Raw genomic sequence first — 25,889 nt, 5'->3', positions numbered from 1 at the left:
AAGGAATGAATATCTAGATATAAAGAATAATATTAAGTATAATAAATAAATAGGATAAAATATACATATAAAAATGTATAATGTAAAATCACATACATAAAAATTAAAAATTATACACTTTGCATTTTCAAAGCGTGGAAGTATTGTCATTTCAAATGTAAGATAAGGTTTATCCACAACGAATAAAAACATGGAGCTATTCAATGGATTGATATTGAAGTTCGAATCATCTAGAATTTTTATTTTTAAAGTAATTTGCTGTTGATTTTAGTCATAAGTTTGCTGTCCACCTCATTGTTCCGTCTAAATATTTTACTTCTTCAAGGTGTTTTTAGCAATGGTGTATTTCAAACACTTAATATATACATGTGAATGTGTGCTTAAAAGCCAATATTTATAGATGATTTTCTTGAATGCTGACAAAGTATCTTTGGACAGATCTACAAGTTCTAGATTTGCCGTTGTCTCAAGCTTGGGCAGAATCAGTGAGTAGTTTTGATGCATTCTCTAGTGAAAGCCAGATATTAAAATCTAGATTTCAATTATGGAACATAGCATATACTAAAGTATCTATCATCAATTACATTAAATTGATAAGTATAGTCAAGCTATGGGAACTTTTTAATTTAATTTATAAATAAGGTTGGCAAAATATCAAACTTTTGCCATCGTCTAAGTGCTGTGTATTAGACAGAACATACCAACAGAATATCCTCATCAACAGTAGAGTGATGGATGCCTACCTGCTTTCTGTTTCTCTCTCGGTTACGAGTCAAGATGATCTGTGTGAGTATTCAGTCATAACATTTTGAAAAACTGTGCTAAAAACAATGAGGAGCTCAATCTCGTGATTTGACTCTTAAAGGTACGTGAGCGGTACGCAAAAATGTCTCTCACCGAGTATTACACGTAAGGAGACAACACCCATTATGAATAGGGTGGAAATGGACAACACCCATTATGTATTACACGTAAGTAGACAACACATGATGGCTATACAAAATAGTAAGAGTAAGAGTAAGATCTTTTGGTCATCTTTAGCATGTGTACTGCTTGTTTTATTCGTGTTAGTGGATGTGGGAGTCTCTCAAACTAGCGGGGGAGTGGGTTCCATCGTTTCTTCTGATGTTTTGAATTCTGTAGTTGGAGGAGCTGCCAGTGGGTGTGCAGGAAATGGGTTTTATAATTATGATTCCTTCATTAATGCTGCTAATGCTTTCATTGGGTTTGGGACATCTGGGTCTTCTGATGTTAACAAGAGAGAAGTTGCTGCCTTCTTCTGCCCATGAGACTGGAGCTAACATATGCATTACAAGTTCTGATTTATTTTTATCTTGTTTTCTATTTATTTTAAGTTTTATGTTGCTAGTAGCAGTACTGATTAGAAGGGGTAGTCTGTATTGGATAATAGGGTTTTGCTACATCGAAGAGCAGAATCCTAGCAGCATATACTGCGATGCCTCCAACACTCAGTATCCCTGCACCCCCGGCAAGAGTTATCATGGCAGAGGCCGTCTGCAGCTCTCATGGTGAGCAACCATTTCCAATTCCCACATAGTTAATCTTCAAAATTTAACCAATCAGCTAACATAGTATTGCTCTTCATAGCTAGGACATGCTAATGTAAGGTGATGACAGGAATTATAACTACGGGGTGGCAGAAAACTACATTCAATTTGATGGGCTGAACAATCCAGAGATTGTGGGCACTGGTTCGACCATCTCATTTAAGACGGCGGTGTGGTTTGGGATGGTGAACAGCAACTGTCATACAGCAATCACGTCTGGCCAAGGCTTCGGAGCCACGATAAGAGCTATAAACAGCATGGAATCCGATGGTGGAAGTGATGCAACTGTGAGCAGCAGGGTGAATTACTTCCAGAAGTTTTGCCAGCAGCTCAACGTCGACCCAGGATCGAATCTTCGATGTTAATTTGCCTTTTTGTCCAGCTCTAGATTTTTTAGGTAAATTATGTCGAGAGATATCTTTTAATAGAAGGCATCTGATAAATGCAATAATATTAGTAGTATATAAGAGTTTCAAAAATATGAATAATAATAGAATTGCTTAAGTATGTACCAGTATTATCTAAGACGGCATTCCCTTTTAAATTTTATTGCACCCTTCGACTATCGTTTGAATGTAGTGGTTTCATATACTTGGAGACAAGTGGCGAGGGTTCTATTTTATTTGGAATAATAAAATAACACCTCCACAAAAACAAAAAGATGACATATTTCATGCATTTACCCGTCATTTGCATGTCAAATTGTTTCAAAATTGAGTTTTTGTTTATGAACATTTTGATGTCATTGTAGATGCCTCTTGGCATAATAAGGGAGCAATGCATTAAATGATCTTCTCTTGCAATAAATGATGATCCGGAGAATAAAAAACTTGATAGAAATACCAGATTATAGGAAGTCCTCCTTGTAGCTTTATATTCAAATTCAAATTTTATTGGTGCAAATTTGTGCTCCCCATTGAATACAAAGTGTTCAAGAAAGTTATTTTTTCCTTTAGTATTAAATTTTTAGAAAGTTAAAACCTGAAAAAACTTCTACAAGAGTTCATACCTACTTATGTAGTTAGAACTACATAGTACTACTATACATGGGTAGCTTGGAGGTACCCATGGTAGGTGCAGACCATGACCCTAGCAACCAATATCAACATTAATATTGTATAAGACTATTATGTCATAGAATAGTATATTTGATGACCATAAAATTGATGGTGAGGAGAATATTCTAAAGAGTTCATAGAGGTTCCATTCATTGTAAAATAAGACATGATGAATATTCCAACCCTTAAATTTATTTTGATTGTTATACGTGTACACACATACACATACATACACACATACACAGATATACACATACACACAAACATATTTATCCATACATGTACATATATATTTATATCTATACATACACATATATATACATATTAAATTATTATTAAATATATTTACTTATTTTAAATTTACACATACACACATAATGTATGTTGATATCGATATATATTTAACTATGAATATGAACTCAAGTCTATCAAGTAAATTTCATGCATATTTTTATGAGATATAATCACTCTCTCTCTCTCTCTCTCTCTCTCTCTCTCTCTCTCTCTCTCTCTCTCTCTCTCTCTCTCTCTCTCTCTCTCTCACACACACACACACACACACACACACACACACACACACACACACACACACACATGTATGTATGTGTATGTGTATGTGTATGTGTATGTGTATGCGTATGTGTATGTATATGCATATGCATACATATGAACTCTTAACACAAATTGAAATAATCCATGCCTAATGTTAAAAATTAAAAAAAATCATATCCATATAAAATGCAAAATAATAAATTTTCAAAGACCTAATAACTCAACAAAAATTTGACTCTTCATAACCCAATAAAATCAAGAAGCTATCCATTTCACAAACACAAAGGTTCATAACCATTTTAGCCAAGAACTCTAATTTTATAAAAGAGATCACAAAAATTAGCTTCTAAAGATATTGGAGTTACAAGGACTTATTATTCTATATTTCTTATAACTTTTATTTTTCTTCCTTATTTCCTTCTTCCTCCAATTGTTTTCCAAGTTCTCTCCTCTTGATATCCCCCCAAAAAGAAAAAATATACAACATGAATAAATAAATAAAACTCTCAAAATCATTTTGTATACATTTATATTTAAATAAAAAGTTAAATTATAACAAGTAATTACACCGAAGGTGTTTCTTATATGAAATGAATTACCCGATTTTAAATATCTGGTTTATAATTTACTCCTTTGGCATTGCAAGACAATTGAAATTATATCAGCTGTTCATTTTTTCTATACTATTGTCCACCATCCATTATTCACTATCTATTGTTTTAGCATGGCATACCATATGCTTTTAACACTCTACCTGTCATGTAGTTTTTTATTTGTGCAAGAATGCCTCCATTAAGTGATACCCAACATTGATTTGTTTATGTCCAAAGATAATAGGTAAAGTTTGAACGGTAACAAAAAAAAGACAATGTCATCTCATATACACTTCATAAATGTTGTGAAAAAAGTACATCCTAAGATTTAATGTGATATATGTTGATGATCTATAAATAATAAATGATAATGTAATTATCGACCTCTTAATGGTGTTGGCAATTAACACTCATTTGATGCATTCGAAAGCTTGATTATTGATTTAGAGTTTTCATTGATGGAAACTCTTTATGGAGATTCATTTCAGTAGCCATAATTCTTCTTAACTGGAAGTAGGTGTTAACCAATAGCTAGTATTTCAGTTTTGGTTAGAGCGGTTTGGTCTGGAAGTATTCCCGTGATTTTGGTGATTGGTAAATGTGATTAAAAGTTATGTGGGACCTATAAGAAGCATGTGTTCATATGTTTTTGGTCTAGTTCTGAGTTTTGATTTGGATTCAAGCAGACTTGTAGTGACATGTTACATATTTTCATATCTTTGGAAGTCAACTTGTAAAAGATTGTTTTGGGTGTGTGCGAATACATAAGATTAGTTTGGAAAACAATTTTTGGTTTGTAGTTGATAAGGTGATCTATTTTGTGTTGATTGAGCGTAGTTTCACTTGCGCACTTTGATCTTTGCTGATCTGGTGAGCAGAACAAAACAAAGCAGAGCATAAAAATAGTTTGAAGACAAAGGATCATTTGCACCTAACCAGAACTCATTCAAGAATATATATATTGATGCTATTTTAGAGCTCATTCACTGTAATTCATCTTTGTACATGTTTCTTAAGTCAGTGAGATTTCCAGGGTTGTAGCTCTTATTTTATTTGAGTAATGAGCTCTAGGTAGTGTGCTTGAATGCTTGTGAATTCCTATTTTGTAATATTGTTTTACTACTAGCCATAGTGGAATAATATTATGGGTTCAAATCCCACCATGGTTTTTCCCATTTGGGTTTCCACATAAAAATCTTGGTGTTATGATCTTGTGGTTGATTTCTTTGTGTTTATGCATTTCAGTTTCAAGTTTATACTTCCGGTGGTTTAAGAATAAAGCAAAAAATTTGCTTACCAGTAGATCACTGATTTGCCCCCCCTCTTAGTGATCCTTGATTCCAAAAATTGGTATCAAAGCCTGGTTCTTCTGAGGAAGCTTAACCGTTTGAGGAAGGTCTGAGAGATTTAATCAATGGATTCTAGTTTTCAAGGTAGCTCAGTGTAGCACTTGAGGATCTTGATGCAGCTAGAAATGAGATTAGTTCCTTGAAAAGAAACTTAAATGTTGCCGATGATTTCATTAATGACTTGAAGGATCAAGTGAACACCTCAAGAGACAAGAGAAAGGAATTGATGGACAAGATGAAGGACAAAGAAAATTAGATCATGAAAAATCAGGGTAAAGCTGATGAAGTTGACAAGCTTGAGGGAGAGAATGCTGCCTTGAAGAATGAGATAAAATCTGTTGTGATCATGAGATTGACTAAGGAGATTGAGGACTAGAAGAAGAATGAAGAGAATCTGAAATAGTCATTGAAGGAAAGAGCTAATGAATGCTTGAGGCTTACTTATGAGAATGATTAGTTGAAGCTTGAGTTGACACAATCAAGGAATAATGGTCAGGAACTTGAAAGATAGATTGTTGCACTAAGAGATGAACTTGCTACTACTAATGAATAGAAAGAAAAATTCAAATCTATCTCAACAAGGCTTGATGAGATACTGGAAAGTCAAAGACATGGAAAGGATATGCGAGGACTTGGATTTGGGAAAGGTGAATCCTCTAGATTTGGACAAGGCAATGAAAAAACTAATCAGAAGAAGAGAAAGAATCCTCCAATAAGACAACCTAATGCCCATAAATTTAATGGTAGATGCTTTACTTGCAATAAATTTGGTCATATGGGGAATCAATGTAGAAGTAGGAATAATAATGGAATGATGAACAATAATAACATGATGAACAATATGAACAATGGTCCTACCTTTATTGGTCAATGTTTCATATGCAATAATTTTGGTCACAAGTCAAATATGTGCAGAGCAGTAATGAATAAATTTCAAAAAAAGAGATTCTATGCTTGTGGAATGTTTGGACGTATCTCTAACCAATGCAGGATGAGACTAAATTAGATGAACTTCAAACCTATGTAGAGAAATGTTGTTTTTCATGCATGCAACTCTACTCGCGAATCACACGAGGGTTTGGAAGGAGAATACACTAGCCAACAGCGACCAAGGGTGCCACCATGAGAAAATATTTTGGAGCTATTGACAGAGGTTTCGAGCTACATTGAGAGGGATTTCGAGCCTGCAACTTCTCCATTTGGTCTTCAATCACAGAGATCCAAAAAGGCAGATGGTGATGGCAACCAGGGATGACAAACTTGGGTGGGGCGGCAAGGCTGCAGCCTGGCCATGACCACACAACAAAAACACTCTTAAACAATGCAGGTGTATCACGGTTGGTAGATGCCAATTTTTTTGAACAACAAGTGCATGGCGTTAGGATTGATGATTTTTGGGAAATGATGGTACCGATCCTTCCTCACAGGCAGATGCGATGGGTAGATGTGCCATTTGATGATCATGATTTGGCTCAATTACAAACTTCTAATAATTCTCCTCAATGGGTTGTCAAGGATGGTCGTTGGCATGACTTGGCTTATGACAAATTCTTGTCGGCTTCGTCATATTTTTGCAAATTTACAGGTAATTCTGTTCCAAAATCTTCGCGTTCTTATTATAAATATTCTATTCCCAAGGCATTAATATTTCAAGGAATTCTAGGTCCTCCTCTTGTTGATCACCCAAAGACTCCTTTTAAGCGTTTTCATTGCTTTTTTGGTTCTAAAAAACCTAGGAAGCGTAGATCTATTTCACCTCAACCACCATTCAACATTTGTGATGGCTCCCTGTGTTCTAATGGTTTTTCCGCATTATCTCCTTCTGGATCTCCCTCCCAAGATTGTAATCCTTCCCTACCATCTTATGTCACCTGGCCAAATAACACTTTGGTTTCTAACCCTCACTTCCTTTCTTCCCCGAATGACATTCGCATTGCTAAATGAGCTCCCTTCTATCTAAATCCACTCCCCCATAAATCTCCCTCTGCATTTTCCGATTCGATAAGGGGTAATCCACATTCTTCTATGCAGTATAAGGTTATATTCCCCGATTACATGATTTAGGACTCAGTGAAGTTATTGCATTCTACTGCCCTCATTGGTAAGCTTCTTTCTTCGGTTTCTTTTGGTAAATTATTAACATGGGCAAAGTCTAATTGGGATGGTATGAAAGATTTATTTCTATTTGATAAAGATTCTCTATATTTCACTGTGATTTTCTATTCTGAAAAAGTATAGGGATTGTGTGCATAGATTTAAAGGGCGGCTTTGTTTTGGGATAGGAATTTTTACCTATGCTTGGTCTCCTCATTTTGATATTCAATTGGCAAAGCCATAGTTTATGCCCTTCTGGGTAACTTTCTCAGGTCTTCCTTTGGAGTATCGTGATGTGTATATAGTTGAAATCCTAGGAAACAAATCGGGCATCTTTATTAAGCATGATTTAGTTCCTTTCGAATGGCTTCATCTTCTGGTTAGGGTTTGTTTGTTATTAAATCTGTCTAAACCCATTCCCTCTGAGATTACTATTTTCTCTAAATATGGTGCATGGATTCAGCCTATGGTAATTCAAAATTTGACCACTATTCATTCTTGTGCTTCGTTACTTGGCCATTTCACCTCTCAATGTTGTGGTGATTTTGATGCACCTTTACAAGTTTGTTCAGATTTTTCATCTGATTTTTGCCAATGTGCCTTTTTTAAAAGTAAGGATTGTCAGTCTTTGAAGGATCATAATGTTAAGGAATCTGTTCCCTTTACCTCTTTCGGTTACATCTCTCGTTCCTTTTTTTGGATATACCGTATGTGATGTGCCTCTGATGGATTTTACTTTTCTCTGCTCTATGGCCGTGTTCTTCTTTGTTCTGTCTGCCATTCATTAGTTTTGTTCTATTTCTTCAAACTTAGTTAAGTTTCTTCCTAGTCCTTTCAAGGATTATTGGTCTTTTGAATTTTGTTTTGAACCTTTTCTATTCTCCTCTGTGAGTTTTTTTCAAATTTATTGTCCTTCGGTTCTATTTCTAAAATGTTGTTACCTTCTAATGGTTGCACAGATCATTGCTCTGTTAATTCTTCTCCTCGTTCTTCTTTTGTGGGTTTGGCAGATGATACCAAAATTATTCATAGTTTGATTTTTGATAGTGATTCTTTTTTGCCCATTCCAAGGTCTCCTTCTTCTCTTTCCATTTCTGAAGAGAAGATTCAACTTATTGCTTCAGATATTTTATTTTTCAGTTTCTTCTGGTCTATTTGATGAGATTGTTGCAAAGGAATTTCCCAAATTTTCTTTTTCTTCTGCATCTGCCTCTTCAGGGCCTGTCCATGATGGTTGTCATGTTTCCTCTTCTCAACCAAATTCAGTTGAAGGTGTGGATGCGGATCTTATTGATAGTCCTTCTTCAACTATTTCTAATTTGTATGGATTTGATTTCTCTCAGAAGTTAGCATTGGAGAAATCTCCTTTTGTTTCCCCCCTATTGTTAAAACTCCTAAGAAGAGGTGCCAGAAACCAAAATTGGCTAAAATCAAGGAGGAGACTATGGCTGGTATTCAATCCACTATTGTAGAGAAATTTTCTTCCCAAGTCAAAACAAGGAGGGCATGTTGCTCTCCTTGTGATAAATGAGGATTTTATCTTGGAATGTCAAGGGCTTAAATACCCCTGACAAAAGGGGAAGGATCAAGAAATTTCTTGATTCTTCAAAAGTGGATATCATCTTATTGCAAGAGTCTAAACTTTCTCAGCATTCTTTTGATAACATAATTTCCAAATGGTCCCTTTGGAAAGCTGTTCATGTTCCTTCTTTAGGTGCTTCTAGTGGTCTTATAACTTTATGGAATCCTAAATCAGTCAAAGTTGAGATGTTATCTTTTTCTTCTCATTGACAGTTGTTCAAGGTTGCCTGGTTTGAAGTCTCTTTTGTTCTGTTTAATATTTATGGTTTGACTTCTCCTTCAGATAAAACCGACTTATGGGATTCCTTATCTGAATTATTTTTATGATATGATGATTTTTTTATTATGCTTGGGGGTGATTTTAATGCTCTTCTTTCCCCAGATGAAAAAAGAGGGGGTAATCCTACAACTCAGAAGGTTATTGATGACTTTTCCTCCTTTGTACAAGCCAGTGCGTTATTCGATATTTTCCCTTCTAATAGTTCTTTCACTTGGACTAATAAGAGATCTAAATGCCAGATTGCCTCTCACCTTGATAGATTGTCATTTCCCTAAACCTACATTTTGAGAAACTTTTCCTTTTCTTTTGAGATTCTTACCTCCTTAGATTCTAAACATTTCCCAATTTTGCTCAATTTTGATAAATTGGATCATGTTTCCTTTGTTAGACCTTCTTTTAAGTTTGAGAAAATGTGGTTCACTCATCCTCATTTTCTTTCTTTATTAAAGAAATGGTGGATAAGTGCTCCATTTTGCAAAGGTACTAAGATGTTTCAATTTTATTCCAAACTGAAATTTGTGAAATCTCAAATTATGGCTTGGAATAAATTGGTCTTTAAGAATATTTTTCATGAAAAAGAGGCAATTACCAGTGATTTGAAGGTTGTTAATGAGGAGATTATTAGACATGGCACTAATTCCTCCACTAATGATGCTCAAAAGAAATTGCAAGCTTACTGGGAGATCCTTTGCTCCTGGGTTGAAATCTATTGGCAACAAAAGTCTCGTGAGGTTTGGCTTAAAGCAGGTGACAAGAATACTGCCTTCTTTCAAGCTATAACCAAGCTCAAACAAGCTGCTTCTACAATTTTTAGTACTAAAGATTCCAAGTCTGGTTATGTCCTTAATTTAGATCAACAGATTAGAGAGGAGGGGGTGTCTTTTTTTAAGGAATTGTTATCTCCTTCTTTTTCTTCTTCCTCTATGGATCATCATGTGGATTTTATTTTAGATTCTATCCCCTCCCTTGCTTCTCATGAGGATAATGACTTTCTTATGAGGCCTTTTTCTTTAGATGAGCTTCATTCTGTTGTTTTTTCCATGGCCCCTGACAAAGCTGCAGGTCCTAATGGGTTTACTATTTTGTTCTTTCAGAAATGGGATTTTATTGGTTTTGACTTATTAATGGCTTTGGAAGAGTCTAGGAGGGGTGGGTATATCCTTAAAATTTTTAACATCACTTATATTGCCCTGATCCTGAAATCTAAGAATCCCCAAACTTTTGCTGAATTTAGACTCATTTCTTTGTGCAACTCTATTTACAAAATCTCAAGCAAGGCTATTTATTTAAGACTTAAAATTCTCCTTCCTCGTATCATCTCTCCTCAACAAGGAGGTTTTGTTTTGGGTCGGGAAACTCATGAGAAAGCAATTGTTGCTCATGAAACTTTACATTCCATAAATTTGTCCAATATCCTAGCTTTTGTGGTCAAACTTGATATGATGAAGGCTTATGATAAAGTTTGTTGGGATTTTTTGCTCAAAGTTTTGAGAAAATTTGGTTTCTTTGAAAGCTGGTGTAAATGGATCAAGAGTTGTATTTCCACTGCTTCATTTTCTGTCATCATTAATGGAGCTCCCTCTGGATACTTTTCTTCAACCCAGGGTGTTAGACAAGGAGATCCTTTATCTCCTTTCTTATTTATCATTATGGCATAAGCTTTTAGTCGATTGGTTATTATGAAAAGGGATCTGGGCTTTTGGCAACGGGTGTTAATTCCTAATTCTGATATTTTAGTCACTCATAACCTTTTTGCTGATGATACACTTTTATTTGGGTCTTCTTCTATTCAAGAGGCTACTTATATTAAATTTATTCTAGATACTTATACTATTGGATCTGGCCAACAGATTAGCCCCCATAAATCCAAGATCTTCATTTTTAATACTCCTTAGTTGGTGGCTGATAGACTTGTGAATATCTTAGGTTTCCCAGTAGACTCTCTTCCTTCTACCTATTTGGGGATTCCTTTCTTTATGGGATCTGCTAAGTCTTCTTTTTGGAATTCGGTTATTGAGAGACTTAAATCTCGTATTTCTGCTTGGAAGGCTAGGTGGTTGTCTCTTTCAGGTAGGATACTTCTCATTGAAATGGTCCTATCTGCCATTCCTAATTACTATATATCAGTTCTTCAAGCTCCCAGATCAGTCATCTCCCAAATTGAAAAGATTATTCAATCTTTTCTTTGGAAAAATAACATGATAGAAGATAAAAAGATTCCACTGATTTCTTTGACCAAGATGTCTCTTTCCAAGCAAATTGGTGGTGCTGGGATTAAGGACTTATCTAAAAGAAATAGGGCTTTTGGGGGAAAACTAGTTTGGTCTATGTATACTAAGCCCCAATCTTTGTGGTGCCAAATTATACAGGCTAAGTATTTGGATTCCTAGAACCTGCTAGGATCTTCACAATTTCTAATCCTCCACAGGGGTCTGCTATTTGGAACTTTATGATCTCATGTAGGGAAGTGGTCTCTAATTTTATCTCCTGGCAGGTCCATTTGGGGGAGGATATTATTTTTTGGAAAGACTCCTGGAATGGCTTTCCTCCTCTTTTGCAACATGATTCTCTTGCTTCTGTTTCAGTTGTTCTTTCTCAATCATGGGGAGTTAGATTGGTTGATTATGTAAATAGTGTTGATCTATTTTCTCGCAAGGTCTCATGGAAGGATCCCTCTACTCTTCCCTTTTCCTTGCAGGAACTTCAAAATTTTAAATCTGTTTTGCAAGACCGAGTGGCTTTCCTTTATAACATCAAAGATCAACTTATTTGGTGCCCTTGTAAATCAGGAAACTACTCTGTTGAAGAAGAATATTTTTCTATTCAACAAATGGCCAATCAAAATGCTCGTCATCGTGCCTTTTTGTTCTATTGGAATAATTCAATATTACCTAAAGCTGGTGTTTTTTCTTGGCTCACGCTGCAAAATAGAATTTTGACTAGTGATCATTTAGTCAAATTTAAAATTGCAGCCTCCTTTTCTTGTGTCTTATGTGGTAAAGCTCTTGAAGATGTCAATCATCTTTTTCTTCATTGTGAGTTTGCAAGTAGTAGTTGGCGTTTTGTCCTCCAAAAGTTATCTCTTTCATTCCCTTTGCCTTTATCTTTATGGGACATGTTTCAGTCTTGGTCAGTTTTGTATTCATCTTCTCTATTTGCTTGTTTGTGGTTTATAATTCCCTCTTTAGTCATATGGGCCATTTGGTGGGAAAGAAACAAGCACATTTTTAGATGTGACTCATCGGATTTATCTATTGTTCTTGGGATTTTGGAAATAAGTATTATTGAGCAAGTTAATGCTCATGTTCAGAAATATTTTAATATGAATTCAGAGTTCTCTTCCTGGGACAATTTTATGATTTCTTCTTGGAAAAGTATCATTATTTCTGTATCAGCTGCCTTTCCAAGGATTCAAAAAACAAATGTAGATAGAAATTCTATAAAATGGCATCCTCCTAATGCCCCTTTTTGTAAATTGAATTTTGATGGATCCTTCCATGGAAATCCTGGTGATTCAAGAATAGGGATAGTTTTTCGTGATCATTTGGGTTCTTTATTAGCATTAAAAGCTATGCCAATTTCTTCTGGCACAAATAATATGGCCCAGGATTGTTCTCTTTTAGAAGGTCATGTTATGGCTAAGGATTTTAATTTCAAATACCTTTATATTGAAGGTGATTCGACTATTGTCATTAATGCTTGCAAGGCAAGAAAAGCTGATAATTGGCATTTCCGGTATATTCTTGAACAAATATGGACTCTTCTTAATATGTTTGAGCACCTCATCATCTCACATGTTTATAGTGAAGGTAATGCATTGGCTGAGTGCCTCGCTAATATGGGTTGTGATAAAACTGTTATTGATTCCTCTCGATTGGGGTGTGATTTGATGAGTTTCCCAAACCTATTAAGTATAGCCTGTAGAGAGTCGAGTATTTAATCTTTCTTATTATATGATTGCTTGTTTATACGAGTTGATATTCTCTCCTCTTGGTGAGGAATTCCTTTTCATAATTCCATTTGGTTTTGATTTGAGGTACTTTGCTTTACTCGATCATCACTTGGCATTCATTAATGATGAGTTGGTTGTTATTGATGTTGTTTGTGTGTTTTGTACTCTCTCCTGGTGCAAAATCTGGAGATATTTATTTTCACATTGGAAATCTATCCTTCATATGCCATTTAAAGTTTGGCGTGGCATTGTTTTCATGATTATCTCTGTATGCTGCTTCTTTTGGTTTGTCATATTTTTTATGATATATCTCCTCTTTCTTTTCATTTACGGCATAAAAATTTTGGTCTTCATTTCTCTCTATCATTTCCGCATTCACCTCTTCTCCTTTGGCATTTATCTATAATGGCGGACCACATATCTCATGTCATTGGCGTCAATTATGTTTTGGACCCTTGTGTTTCTTGTAAATTCTCTACATTTTGTAGTATATATATATATTGGTTGCAGGTGTTTTTTGGTGCAAGGGCAGTCAATTTTGGTTGCAGGAGTTCTTTGTTGCAGGGCCTTCAAGATATCCCATGAAGATGGATCTGTCCTTCAATGCTAGTTTAGTCCTCTTGCTTTTTGGATCTCTCTTCTTCATTCACTAGGCAGCCTATGTTATTTCTTTTTCATATCCTTATTTTGTAAATAAGCTTGCATGCTACTATTCTGTAAAATGAGCTTGCATGCTCCTATTTGTAAATGATCCTACATGCACCTTTGCTGATCTCTATTTTGTAACTAGCTCCGGCTAGAGGATTGTTTACTACTTCTCTTCTATAGTCATGTTGACAAGAAATGATCAGAGTTTTTCTTGCTGGTTCCTTTCTCTGGGAGCTTAGTTTGAACCAGTTTTTAAATATATTGTAAAAATTATACATTATTAATAATTTAATATATCAAGTGGCATTGCCACCTTGCCAAAAAAGATAAAAAATAAAATCGGTCACATTGCAAACCACTATAGAAACAAAAAATGCTCCGGTAAACCAGAACAAAGCTAATGAGAAGGGAAAGGTGAAGGTAGAGGAGATCAGAGACAATCATGAGAAGATGTGGGTGAGAAAAGATAAATCTAAAGTAGTTGGTGGATCTGTACCCAAATCCGATGTAGAGCCCTTGTTTGGTAACTAAGGCATTTAGCCTTAGGCGGTGGCATCTTCATGCAAAATCTTGTAGAACTCCCCTTGGAGAAATCTATAATTGATCATGGTATATTACAGATGCTTGGAGTTGATCATCCAGATCTCTAGATCATCTGATGAGTGGATTGAGGATGGATAGGGCTTTTGGTTGAACTTTGCCAGTGCATTTATGTCAACTAAAAATTAGGATTTGCAATGATAAAAATAGAAAATGTAAATCACTTCTCACATTGCGAGCAAAGAGTTTGAGTGGGAAAGAAAGGCAAACCAATTATCAAGGAATTCCAAGAGCTTGATGTGATCAAACAAGAGCATTTGTGCATTCCTTTGAACAAAAGTTATTTACAAAAGAACTCTTTTTGACCCTAAAATTTCAGAAATGACATCTTATTTTGCTAATAATCTACTAGTATTTGAGATTTCAGAGAGAGAAAGGCCTAAATTCAAAAGACATCCATTCAAATCTATGGAAGATGAACCAATTGGTGCATTCTTGTCTATTCCCTATGACATCTTGGATGTTGATGATGTTTGAATATACAATCACTACAACATTAAGGATACTGATAACAAAGCAATCCTTGCACTATACAATGGGAATATTAGACACAAGGATGAGAATCCTAAACCTGAATATGCAGAATTGGAGAGAAAGAGTTTCACATAGTTTGTGCACTTCCTGGTGTTTGAAGAAGCTGAATGGATAAGGTATGTTCTCATTCGCATACATGGTGAATTCATATGTCTTGATAAACCATATAAAATCACCAAGTAATCCATTCATGTTGTTTCTTATTTACCTCAAACTAACGAGAAGCCAAATCTAAGAAAAATTTCAAACACAACTGTGACAAAGGTAACTAGTACGTAATTTGACAACCGATCTATGACTATAGATGGCATCTTGGAACATGATGTGAGATTCACATCTATGATTGTTGGCTACAAGTATTATCAGTAAAGCAAACTGAATTCTATCTCCAACAGAACCATATACGTCCCATATCAAATACTTAAGGAAGACAAGCAATATGATCTCTATTTAGTTCTTCTTGAAGAACTCTCGAGCAAATTAATGAAGATCAAATTTGACAAGAAAAATGAGTTCAAATTTTTGGTTCTCTTATTGTGTGTTTGGCTGTACTTCATGAATTGAATTCTCGATACAGGAAGAGTACAATGGGATTTTTATATTCTGATGGAAATGCAAATTAAACAAGGTTTGTGGGGATTGGGTAACGAAGAAGATCAAACAACAATCCTATGGAGTTTCTTTGAGATATTTCAAAGTCAGATTAAGGAAAGAGAGAGAATCTCCAAGGAGATAGTTGGGAAGTATGAAAATACTATTTGCTTAATGGTGGATAAAGATGTGTTATATGGAAGTTGTTGATCCAAGGATAGTCTGCATCCTGCCAATGGGATATGAGGTGGACGATCAAACTCTTGAGATACATGCTCAACACCTCTTGAGTAATTCGGTGGATCCTAAGGAACCCGGATTTAACACTTTTAAAGAGAAGGATTTGGAGGTTCATAAAAAATTTACTACAATTTCAAGGAAGTGGAAGGTCTCTAGGATGGACGACAAAGTGGCAGTGTAGATGGGATTTACCCGGGAGGAGGTGAAGCAAGCTAGGGAGAAACATGCAAAGATGGAGGCTAAAGATGAAACCAAGAAGCCCAAGGGTGAATAGGTATCTTCGAAAGCTAAACCAAAGGAGATCAAGTCTGCCCCTATTTATGTTAAGCAATTAGAAGGTCTGAGCCCCACTAGAAAAAGGTGTATTGAAACAAAAGGACAACCCTAAGAGGACATATGTCGCAATATCTCCAGTTGCTTCTGACAGTGATTCGAAAGAAGAAGCAGTCAAAGCCAAGTCAAAGTGAGAATTTGTGAGAGTGGTTAGGAAACCATAATTCATTAGTGTTGAAGCAAGCAAGAAGGCAAAATCTAAACCAACATCAACCAGTAGGCCTAAGAGAGGGAGGAAGGTAAGGTCAGAGCCTGATGAAGCTATTGAATCTTGAAAAGTAAAAGGTATACATACTATTGTTCCTCCTCTGTCAACAAGACAATTAGTTGATCAGATAGTTGTTGATAAAAATTTGAAAAATATTAGTGCATATTATGAAAATTTGAATAAGGATGAACAAAGACAGATAGAGGATTTTTTTATTTTGCATTTGCACAACTTCAGTAAATCTTTGATTGAGCTTGAGCGCATTATCCAAAAAGACCTGTACAATATCATTGATGCAAGGAGATTGATAACCCAGAAGGCAGATAAAGAAATGAAGGAGAGAGAGTTGATCAATGTTTGCACTTGTATTACCCATGATGAGGCTCATAGGCTCATTAAGGAAGCTAACAAGAAATAATTCAAGAGCCAGAATATGGTAAATAGGTTGATGATTGTGTTAGGGTTTAGATAGAGCCGAAGCAAATACAAATTAACAATTATATGAAGATACAAACACAAAAGATGAAGAAAAATATATAATACAGATAACATAGAGATTTAACATGGTCCACCCAAGATGGGCTACATCCACCAAACACAACCGTCCAATCTTTTCTTATTATCTAGTAAATCAGTACAACACAATTGCAATGCCTTATGAATTCCATCCGCTTATAACATGTAATTTTAGGGAAACATACAAATTTGTCTAACAAATAATAACCCTAACCCTAAAGGAATATTCTTGTGATCTCTTCCCGTACACGTATTCTTGTATTCTCATATTGTTGAGGAACATTTAGAAAATTAATCTCTTGATATAGATACAAGTTGGAATCCTCTAGTAGTTGAAACTGTGGACACAATCGGTGAGGTTCCCATGGTCTAAGCTACACCAAGTGGCAACACTGACACAATAGAGAGAGAAAAAGGAGAATTTGTGCAGGCTCCAGTGCATGAGAAGATAGTTGAGGTAGACAAGGGTCAACCCTATTGTTAATGCTACAACAATTAATACTCCTCAGTTTAAGACCCTACCCCAGATATCAATAAATTTTGATGCATCGTTAGATATTGGAAAGATGTCTCCCATGGAAAAGATAATGCTAGCAGTAGCGGTTCAAGTCCAAGCCAGTCAGGACCTAGTTAAGACAAAGAGTGAGGACATAAACCTTATTCAAATGACTGTTGAAGTTTTGCATAAAGTTATACCGGAAGTAAATCTAGATCCAAGTACTAACCCCTTTGATAATTGTTTCAATTAGTTAAAAATGTAAATGCAAATTTTGAGTCATTGGAAAAGTCCGCCACAAAGTGAGTTTTGGATAGGTTCAAAGAGGTATAAATGTAAACCTTCCAAAAAATGATTGAGGATGACCCAGTTAGATTGAATCAAGGTCTGCAAACTATCTCTAAGGCTCTGTCAGAAGGTGGTAAAATATATGTCTTGTCTAGTTTTTCCAAAGTTCACTACTGATATAGACACGGAAATAAGTATCTGTCAAGGTAAGCTAGTTGGCATTTGATAATATTTTGACTCAAACATAACCCTTACCAACAATACTAAAGGACAAATATTGACTCTAATGATCAAATCTCGAGATTCAATGCAGAGAAGGATAGGATTTTGAGGAGAGTTGGTGAACTCTGGAACTTAATTGCCCCTCAGTTGGACACCATGTTAAGAAATAAGGTAGGTTGTATAAAGGAAATGATCCAACCTGTGCCATCTAATCTAAAGGAAGTAGAAATTCATGCAATTAAATTTAATACATTCATTACAGGTTTGAACAACTTGAAGAGTGGGTGGGACACTCACCTAGGATTTTTGAATACCATTTATGCTGACATCTTTAAGTATTTCTAAAGTCTCTATATATAAGTTCTGGGCAGCACCCCATCTTTGGAATTGCTATCAAAGGGGGAGAGTTAAGGTGAAAAATGTACAATTGAGTGAGAATGGAGTGTATAGAATCTTGATGCAGGTTTTGGGTTTTTGGTCTAAAGGGGAGCCTTATAATTTTGATCTAGTGTACAGGTTTCAACACTTAACCATTTTTCACGAGTGTTGCCATCAATGACAAAGGGGGGAATTGTTGGCAATTGAAACTCATTTGATACATTATGAAGCTTGACTATTATTTATTTCAACTAGTAAAGAGAAGTTTAATTGAATATGGAGGTATGAATGACATGACGGTAGACGAAAAATCTTGATGCAGGTTTATTTATAGAATCTTGATGCAGGTTTTGGGTTTTTGGTCTAAAGGGGAGCCTTATAATTTTGATCTGGTGTACAGGTTTCAACACTTAACCATTTTTCACGAGTGTTGCCATCAATGACAAAGGGGGGAATTGTTGGCAATTGAAACTCATCTGATACATTATGAAGCTTGATTATTATTTTAGAGTTGTCATTTATGGAAAATCTTCATGGATATTTTATTTCGTAGCCATAATTCTTCTTAACTAGAAGCAGGTGTTAACCGGTAGCCAGTATTTCAGGATTGGTTTGAGTAGTTTTGGTCTGGAAGCATTCCCATGATTTTGGTGATTGGTAAATGAGATTAAAAGTTATGTGGTACCTACAAGAAGCACGTGTTTATATGTTTTTGGTCTGGTGCTAAGTTTTGATTTGGATTCAAGTTGACTTGTAGTGACACGTTACATATTTTCATATCTTTGGAAGTTGACTTGTAAGAGATTGTTTTTGGTGTGTACGGATATATAAGACCAGTTTGGATAATGATTTTTGGTGTGTAGTTGATAAGGTGATCTATTTTGTGTCGATTGAGCATAGTTTCACTTGTGAACTTTTGATCTTTGTTGATTCATTGAGAAGAACAGAGCAAAGCAGATAAAAAAAATAGTTTGAAGACAACATATCATCTGCACCTAACCAGAACTCATTCAAGCATAGATTAGTGCTAGTTTAGATTTCATTCACTTTAATTTATCTCTATATATGTTTTGTAAGGTAGTGAGCCTTCTAGCGTTGTATCCCTTATTGTATTTGAGCAGTGATCTCTAGGAGGTTTCATAGTGTTATGTAGGTGAATTAATTTTATGATGGTCAAATGCTATCAGATTGAAGAGTTGGAGTGGATTGTAAATATGACACAATTGATTATTTTATGCTAATACAAGCTCAATGTCTATTTCATCATGAAGTTACTTCCCAAAAGGGGTTCTCCATGTACAACTAGTACTATGTGTTATTTTTTTTGGTAATATATTTAATTAATTGGACTTGTATATTTTATGCTTAAGCTTTCAAATTGTTTTCCCTTTTCTCAACACTTATTATTGTAAACCCACCATCTACTATTGCAATTTATTTAACTTATAAAAAAGACACTTTAACATGCAAATTGCCATAACATTAGTAATTATATAATTATTGGTTCATGGACACCATGTAAATGAGGAATAAGAAGGCATTGTTTATGCCATTCACTCTCACCAACTATTAGATTACTAATCATAATAATAATATAAAGTTGTCTCTTAAATTACTTTTCATGAACAATATCAAGGCACTATTAGATTGCAATCAACAACATAAGATGATAAAAAAGAGCTTAGACAAATGCATGGGGTTGTCATGATTTTTATACATGAAATTAAAAATAAGGCAATGAACACCTACATTGGTAAGGATGCTAATAGACTAGCACATATGAATACACAAGAAATCATAATTAAATTACTTTTATATTAAAACAATTCATCTTATTGAATTAACATGGATTGATTAGAGCCAAATAATAACACAAAAAATAGGATTATATCAAAGTTTTAGGGTAGGATCAACACAAATAATGCTATGTTTGAAAAGTAAATGCAATATATTAGATAGCTTATCTTTAGAGTCATTGTAGATCATGGATAAATTTAGTGTACCATTGATTTTGATCACTTAATGCATGAAGAATAATATCCTTGCTTTGTGTACTACCTAAAAACTTATGTATAACTATTTTATAGTTGAATCTATGACTCTATATCTCTTTCATAGCTACAGATATATCTTGTAACCCACAAATATAATATAATAAATATTATAATAGTAATCATATATATATAAATAATTATAATAAAAATAAATCTCAAATCACATAAAATTATAATATTATCAATATATAATTATATGAAAGTATTCTCTCGACATAAACTTAAAACAAGATGAATGTAAGCTTAAGACGCCGTGAAAAAATTAATATGAATATAAAAAATTTACTAAATTAATTTAAAATCCTTTACTTAAATACATACAAATCTCTTAAATCAAATTTGATTGTCAAGATGGAATGATGATGCTTCCTCGCAGGGTAGGAATATTAATGCATTCACCATGTTTATAAAATGCTTAAATAGTTATTAATTATTGTCTTTCTAACCAATCAATTTTAAAATTTTTGTAAAACTAAGATAAAATTCCATCATTTTAAAAGTTAACATGCAATTTTTTTAACAAAAATTATTTAAAACATGATTTATTTATCATATGATTGATCTATGTTAACTTTTGTAGATATAAATTTTAATTTTTGTCAACAAAAAATATTAATTTTTAATACAAAATTACAAATACATCATTTAATGTTCTGATTACTTTCCATTATTAATAAAAAAGACAAGACATTCAAATTAAATGAAGTAAAAACATATGACATCACCAAAGTCTCCAGCTATTGGTCCATCTGACATTCCCCGAAGTCAAAACTAGATAACAAATATTTTATTAATTAATTACAGCCCCCGAAGTGACTGTTTATACATCTTCTCATTTTGTAGGCATGTAAAACATTCACGTGAATACTTGCATTTTTTTTAATTCTACGCAGCCAATTTACCTTATGTTAAAACACATTGCGTCTTGTTTTTTGCATAGGGATTGAAATTAATGATAGTAAAAAATTAAAATTGAAGAGTTAAAAATAAAAAATTAGTAAACTTAATATTGCATTATTAATTTAAAATTAAAGTCGATTATTAATGCATGGTAGTGTGAGAAGGGTTTGGTAGGGTTTCCTGTATAATTACTTTTCTTTTTGATCATCTATTTTATCCATGTTAACATTACCATTAATTATTTGAATGAGAACATTAAATTAGAGTGGAGATATGTTCTTTATGTATGAATATATATTTTAAATTTATATAATTTTAAAATTATTATTTAATCTTTTATTTGTTATTCTTGTAAAAATTATCATGGTAAAAATTAATTCTATTCATAATTTGTTGAGATTCATATAAGAAATTATAATTTGAATTCTTAAGTAGAATGGATAGAAAATATAGTTAAAAAAAATGAAAAAGTTTAATATATGGTAAAAATGAACCAACATCATTTTAATGTCTATTCATTATTTATTTTTAAAAATTTTATTTATGTTTTACATTAATGCTTAGATTTTTTTATTTTGTGAGGATTAAATTTAAGATTAAGAAAATTAGAATTAAAATAAGAATCAAATGCCAAACAAATAATTATATATATTTCAATGAAATATATATTATAAATCTACTTCTAATTAATATTTACTTATAACTCTATCTCTTATTAATATTTACATTTTATTTTCTAAATACACAAAAATGGCATGTTTTCATTTACCTTTATTTTCTTACATTTCAACCTATACTAGTATGTGGTGGTTGATTTTGATGAATATGCTTAAGATCTGAAAGTTTTCTCATAATTTTGCATTGTTAGTATTTTGATTGAAGTATTAATGATTAATGGTTTAATCGATCTTTGGACTTAGTGAATTTTATTAGTACAATTTGGATATTAATGGTTCTTTCTTGCATCCTTCATCTAGCTTTTTCTTGTATTTTAAACTTAGTTAAAGCAGGAATATATTTAAACACATTCCTAATTTGTAGATTGAAAAATCCATAGGCCCTTTGAACAAACAAACCTCATTGACCATTAGATACTTAGCACTTTCATCACTTGAATATATTTGACAATTCCTTGCTTTTTTAGGGGAGGTTAGGTAGAAACATTTAACCATTGTTACATTGTGTTATTTAGGCCACCAACAAGAATCACTTATTAAATAGGCTAAAGCGAGACATAGGATTGCATAATATTATGGCATGCCTCTTAATCTTATGACTTAAGCCCTACACTACAAAGTGATTTCTTATTTTGATTGTGAAGAAATCAAATTTAATGAGGTAAAAAAATATTAATTTACTTTTTATTATATATTTTATTTAATAAACAATTTATTTAAAATAAAATATATAACTTATTGGAGAATGGAGCTTTTTAATATATTTTTGGCGATTGTTTTTTAAGATATGTTTAGATATGTTGGCTTAGTTTATAATTTCTATTGATTTGGTTCTCTTAACCTCACATTTTTATTTTGACATTAAAGAATAAAATTTAACCTTTATTCAAACAATTTTCATACTCTACATATGAAGAGGCCTTGGAGTTGACTCTTAACTCTAATTTTAAGTCATATGTGATTGATTGGTTCACTTTTACAAAATTTTAATTTACTAATAAGTTTAGTTTGAGTCTCTTCTAACTAACTATAACTCACTAACTTTTGCATAAAACTTTAAAATTGTAAGCCTAAGACATTTAAAAATAGACATCACTCTAGGATATTTTAATAAAGCAAATAATCCTACCCATCCATCATTTTAAGACAACTTATCTATCACAAAGAGCAGTAAAGAATTCAAAATTAATATTTTGCATGTCATGTTGGCTCTTATATTAACAACCTAATTCTTCCGCTAGGTCAATTTGACACCTATTGTCTTCCATTCTATGGTATCAACTCTCAAGTCTTAAGTAGTTAACATAATCACAATTTCATCATCGACCTCTCTCTTTCCCTCTATCAATTTCTTTCCCCCCTCTTCCCCTCTAACATGACCTATGTGTCTCTTGTTGCATATATAAAATGATAAAGAAAAGACCGACGTTTGAATCTTCAAAAATAAGATACTTTAAAAATTAAAAATTAGTGTCAAATTAAGACAACCATAAGAAACAATATTATCATCCTCTCACAAAAATGCCTAAAATTCTAAAAGGTCACATTTTCAATGCACGACAGTATTGACAAATGTAAAGCTTTATACAGACCGACCCAAAACATGAAGTTATTCAATGGAGTCACATGGAAATTAGAATCATTTAGGATAGGGAAAAAAAACAAAAAACAATTTAGGGTTGATTTCAATCAAAATATTGGTCTCCACCTCATTCTTCCCTTTAAAATAATCTACTTATTCAAGGTGTTTTTTTAACACTGCCGTGTTTCAAACGCTTGCACATTTAAGAGCGAAAACTTATAGATGATGTGCTGACAAAGTATCTTTGGACAGATCCACAAGTTCTACATTTGGTCTTCTCTAAATGTTGGGTGGAATCGTGAACAGTTTTGTTGCGTTCTCTAATGGAAACCAGATATTACGTAAACGTCCTACAAATTCTAGCTGCATTTGGTTGGCGTTATTAATATATTAAGTATTTTTTAAGATTGAAAAAATATTAAATTTTCGAAATTGTTTTCTAAATTCAATTGTGTAGAAATCAAACCCTATAATCTATCACCAAAACAACACAAAATCTCTTTCACCGGGAGAGTGATCCATGCCTACCTTTTTTCATGGTTACAAGTCAAGCTTATCTGTGTGATTGAGTCGTAGCATTTTGATAAACTATGCTAGAAAATAATTGTAGCCGCCTGAAAATTAGTTCATCCTCTTCACATGACTCTTAAAGGTGCACATGAACGTTACGCAAAAATATCTCTCACCGTGTATTTCACGTAAGTAGACAATACCCATTATAAATAGGGGTTGCAGATGGAGGAGAAGAAACACGAATGCAAATCATGGCTACACAAAATAGTAAGAGCAACATCTTCTGGTCCTCTTCAGCATGTGTAGTGCTTGTTTTATTAGTGCTTGTGGATGTGGGAGTGTGTCAAAATTGTGGATGTAATGGACTGTGTTGCAGTCAGTATGGATACTGTGGAAGTGGAGAGGCCTACTGTGGGGCTGGTTGTAAAGAAGGCCCCTGTTATTCTTCTTCTCCTCCTTCTACTGGCACCGGAGTGGCTTCTATAGTTTCTTCTGATGTCTTCAGCTCTATAGTTGGAGGAGCTGCGAGTGGGTGTGCAGGAAATGGGTTTTATACTTACGATTCCTTTATTAACGCTGCTAATGCTTTCGATGGCTTTGGGACATCTGGGTCTTCTGATGTTAATGAGAGAGAAATCGCCGCCTTCTTTGCTAATGCAGCCCATGAGACTGGAGGTAACAATCTCATTCATAGTTATGTTGTTTTCTATCTATTTTAAGTTAATTTTGCTAGTAGCAGTACTAATAAAAGGGGTTGTCTGTATTGGATGATAGGGTTTTGCTTCATCGAAGAGCAGAATCCTAGCAGCATATACTGCGATGCCTCCAACACTCAGTATCCCTGCGCCTCGGGCAAAAGTTATCATGGCAGAGGCCCTCTGCAGCTCTCATGGTCAGTAACCACTTTCAATTCACTTGATTAGTTTTGAAATTTCAATCAATCAAATATTACAACATTGCTCTCTATAGCTTAGCTATTCTAATATAAGGTGATGACAGGAACTATAACTACGGGGCTGCAGGAAACTACATTCAATTTGATGGGCTGAACAATCCAGAGATTGTGGGCACTGATTCGACCATCTCATTTAAGACGGCGGTGTGGTTTTGGATGGTGAACAGCAACTGTCATACAGCAATCACATCTGGGCAAGGCTTTGGAGCCACGATTAGAGCTATCAATAGCATGGAATGCGACGGTGGAAATGTTGCAACTGTGACCAGCAGAGTCAATTATTACCAGAAGTTTTGCCAGCAACTCAACGTCGACCCAGGATCGAATCTCCAATGTTAATTTGCCTTTTTTGTTGAGTATATTAATTCCTAGAATAAGACAGCAATGCCAACGACGAAAAAAAATAGTTCGTAGGCAGTTGCCAATTCACATCACCTCTATCTCGATACTTCAAAGTTTACAAGACCTATAAGATAACAAATGTTCTGATTTCATACTGAGATCATTTTTATAGATACATCAGATGTTTAAACTAGTGCTCCTTTCAAATTTAAAAAGGTGCATGATAAATTCAGCGTTGACAAGCATTAGGTATTGTATTAATCTAAGTAATTTATTCTTAGTTTCGGTGACAGGAGTATTTTGCTTAATGAAAATTATCAGTAAATTTGTGAGATGTTTTCTTAAAATGTTTCCACATATTATTAGTTCCAATTTTTCTTAGTTGTCCAATCATCTTACAAAAATTAACAAATTTGTTTGCACTTATATAGTTTTAATATTTATACTCATTTTAATAATTTCAAGAAAGTTTTTTATTTTTCTGTTTATTGATTGATTTATGTTAGTTTAAACTGAGCAGGAAAACATGATAATCAACAATAAAATAGAGAAACCAAAACAGAAACGAATATACAACAACTCATAACACTAGTTTAACGTGGTTCACCACTAAGTGGCTACGTCCACCAGGAAAGTAGGGAGTAATCTCTATTAATCAATAATGCAAATCCAACACTACATCAAGCATGAACTATACTCAGTATTTATAATCATATAGAGCCTTCAAGCGAAGAGTCTCCAGAAGATGAATGGTTGTGACCATTGGGCTTCACAAATTCCAACAA

The 25,889-nt window shown here is 33.8% G+C and overlaps 2 protein-coding genes across 2 annotated transcripts; both read left to right on the top strand.

The window, feature by feature from the left end:
* Nucleotides 1-944: 944 nt before the first annotated feature.
* On the top strand, nucleotides 945-2,330 carry LOC131029189 (endochitinase 4-like). Its single transcript, XM_057959583.2, has 3 exons — nucleotides 945-1,281; nucleotides 1,370-1,529; nucleotides 1,639-2,330. The coding sequence occupies exons 1-3, from the start codon at nucleotides 945-947 to the stop codon at nucleotides 1,931-1,933; spliced, it is 792 nt and encodes a 263-aa protein (XP_057815566.2). The 3' UTR covers nucleotides 1,934-2,330.
* Nucleotides 2,331-24,046: 21,716 nt separating this feature from the next.
* Nucleotides 24,047-25,438, top strand: LOC131029232 (endochitinase 4-like). Its single transcript, XM_057959653.2, has 3 exons — nucleotides 24,047-24,482; nucleotides 24,582-24,699; nucleotides 24,807-25,438. The coding sequence occupies exons 1-3, from the start codon at nucleotides 24,050-24,052 to the stop codon at nucleotides 25,099-25,101; spliced, it is 846 nt and encodes a 281-aa protein (XP_057815636.2). The 5' UTR covers nucleotides 24,047-24,049; the 3' UTR covers nucleotides 25,102-25,438.
* The last annotated feature ends 451 nt before the right edge of the window (nucleotides 25,439-25,889 follow it).

This window comes from Cryptomeria japonica, chromosome 3, assembly GCF_030272615.1.
Source record: "Cryptomeria japonica chromosome 3, Sugi_1.0, whole genome shotgun sequence".
In the NCBI taxonomy this organism is placed as follows: Eukaryota; Viridiplantae; Streptophyta; class Pinopsida; order Cupressales; family Cupressaceae; genus Cryptomeria; species Cryptomeria japonica.
Note: the sequence above shows the minus strand (reverse complement) of the source record. Positions and strands in the feature narration are given on the sequence as shown.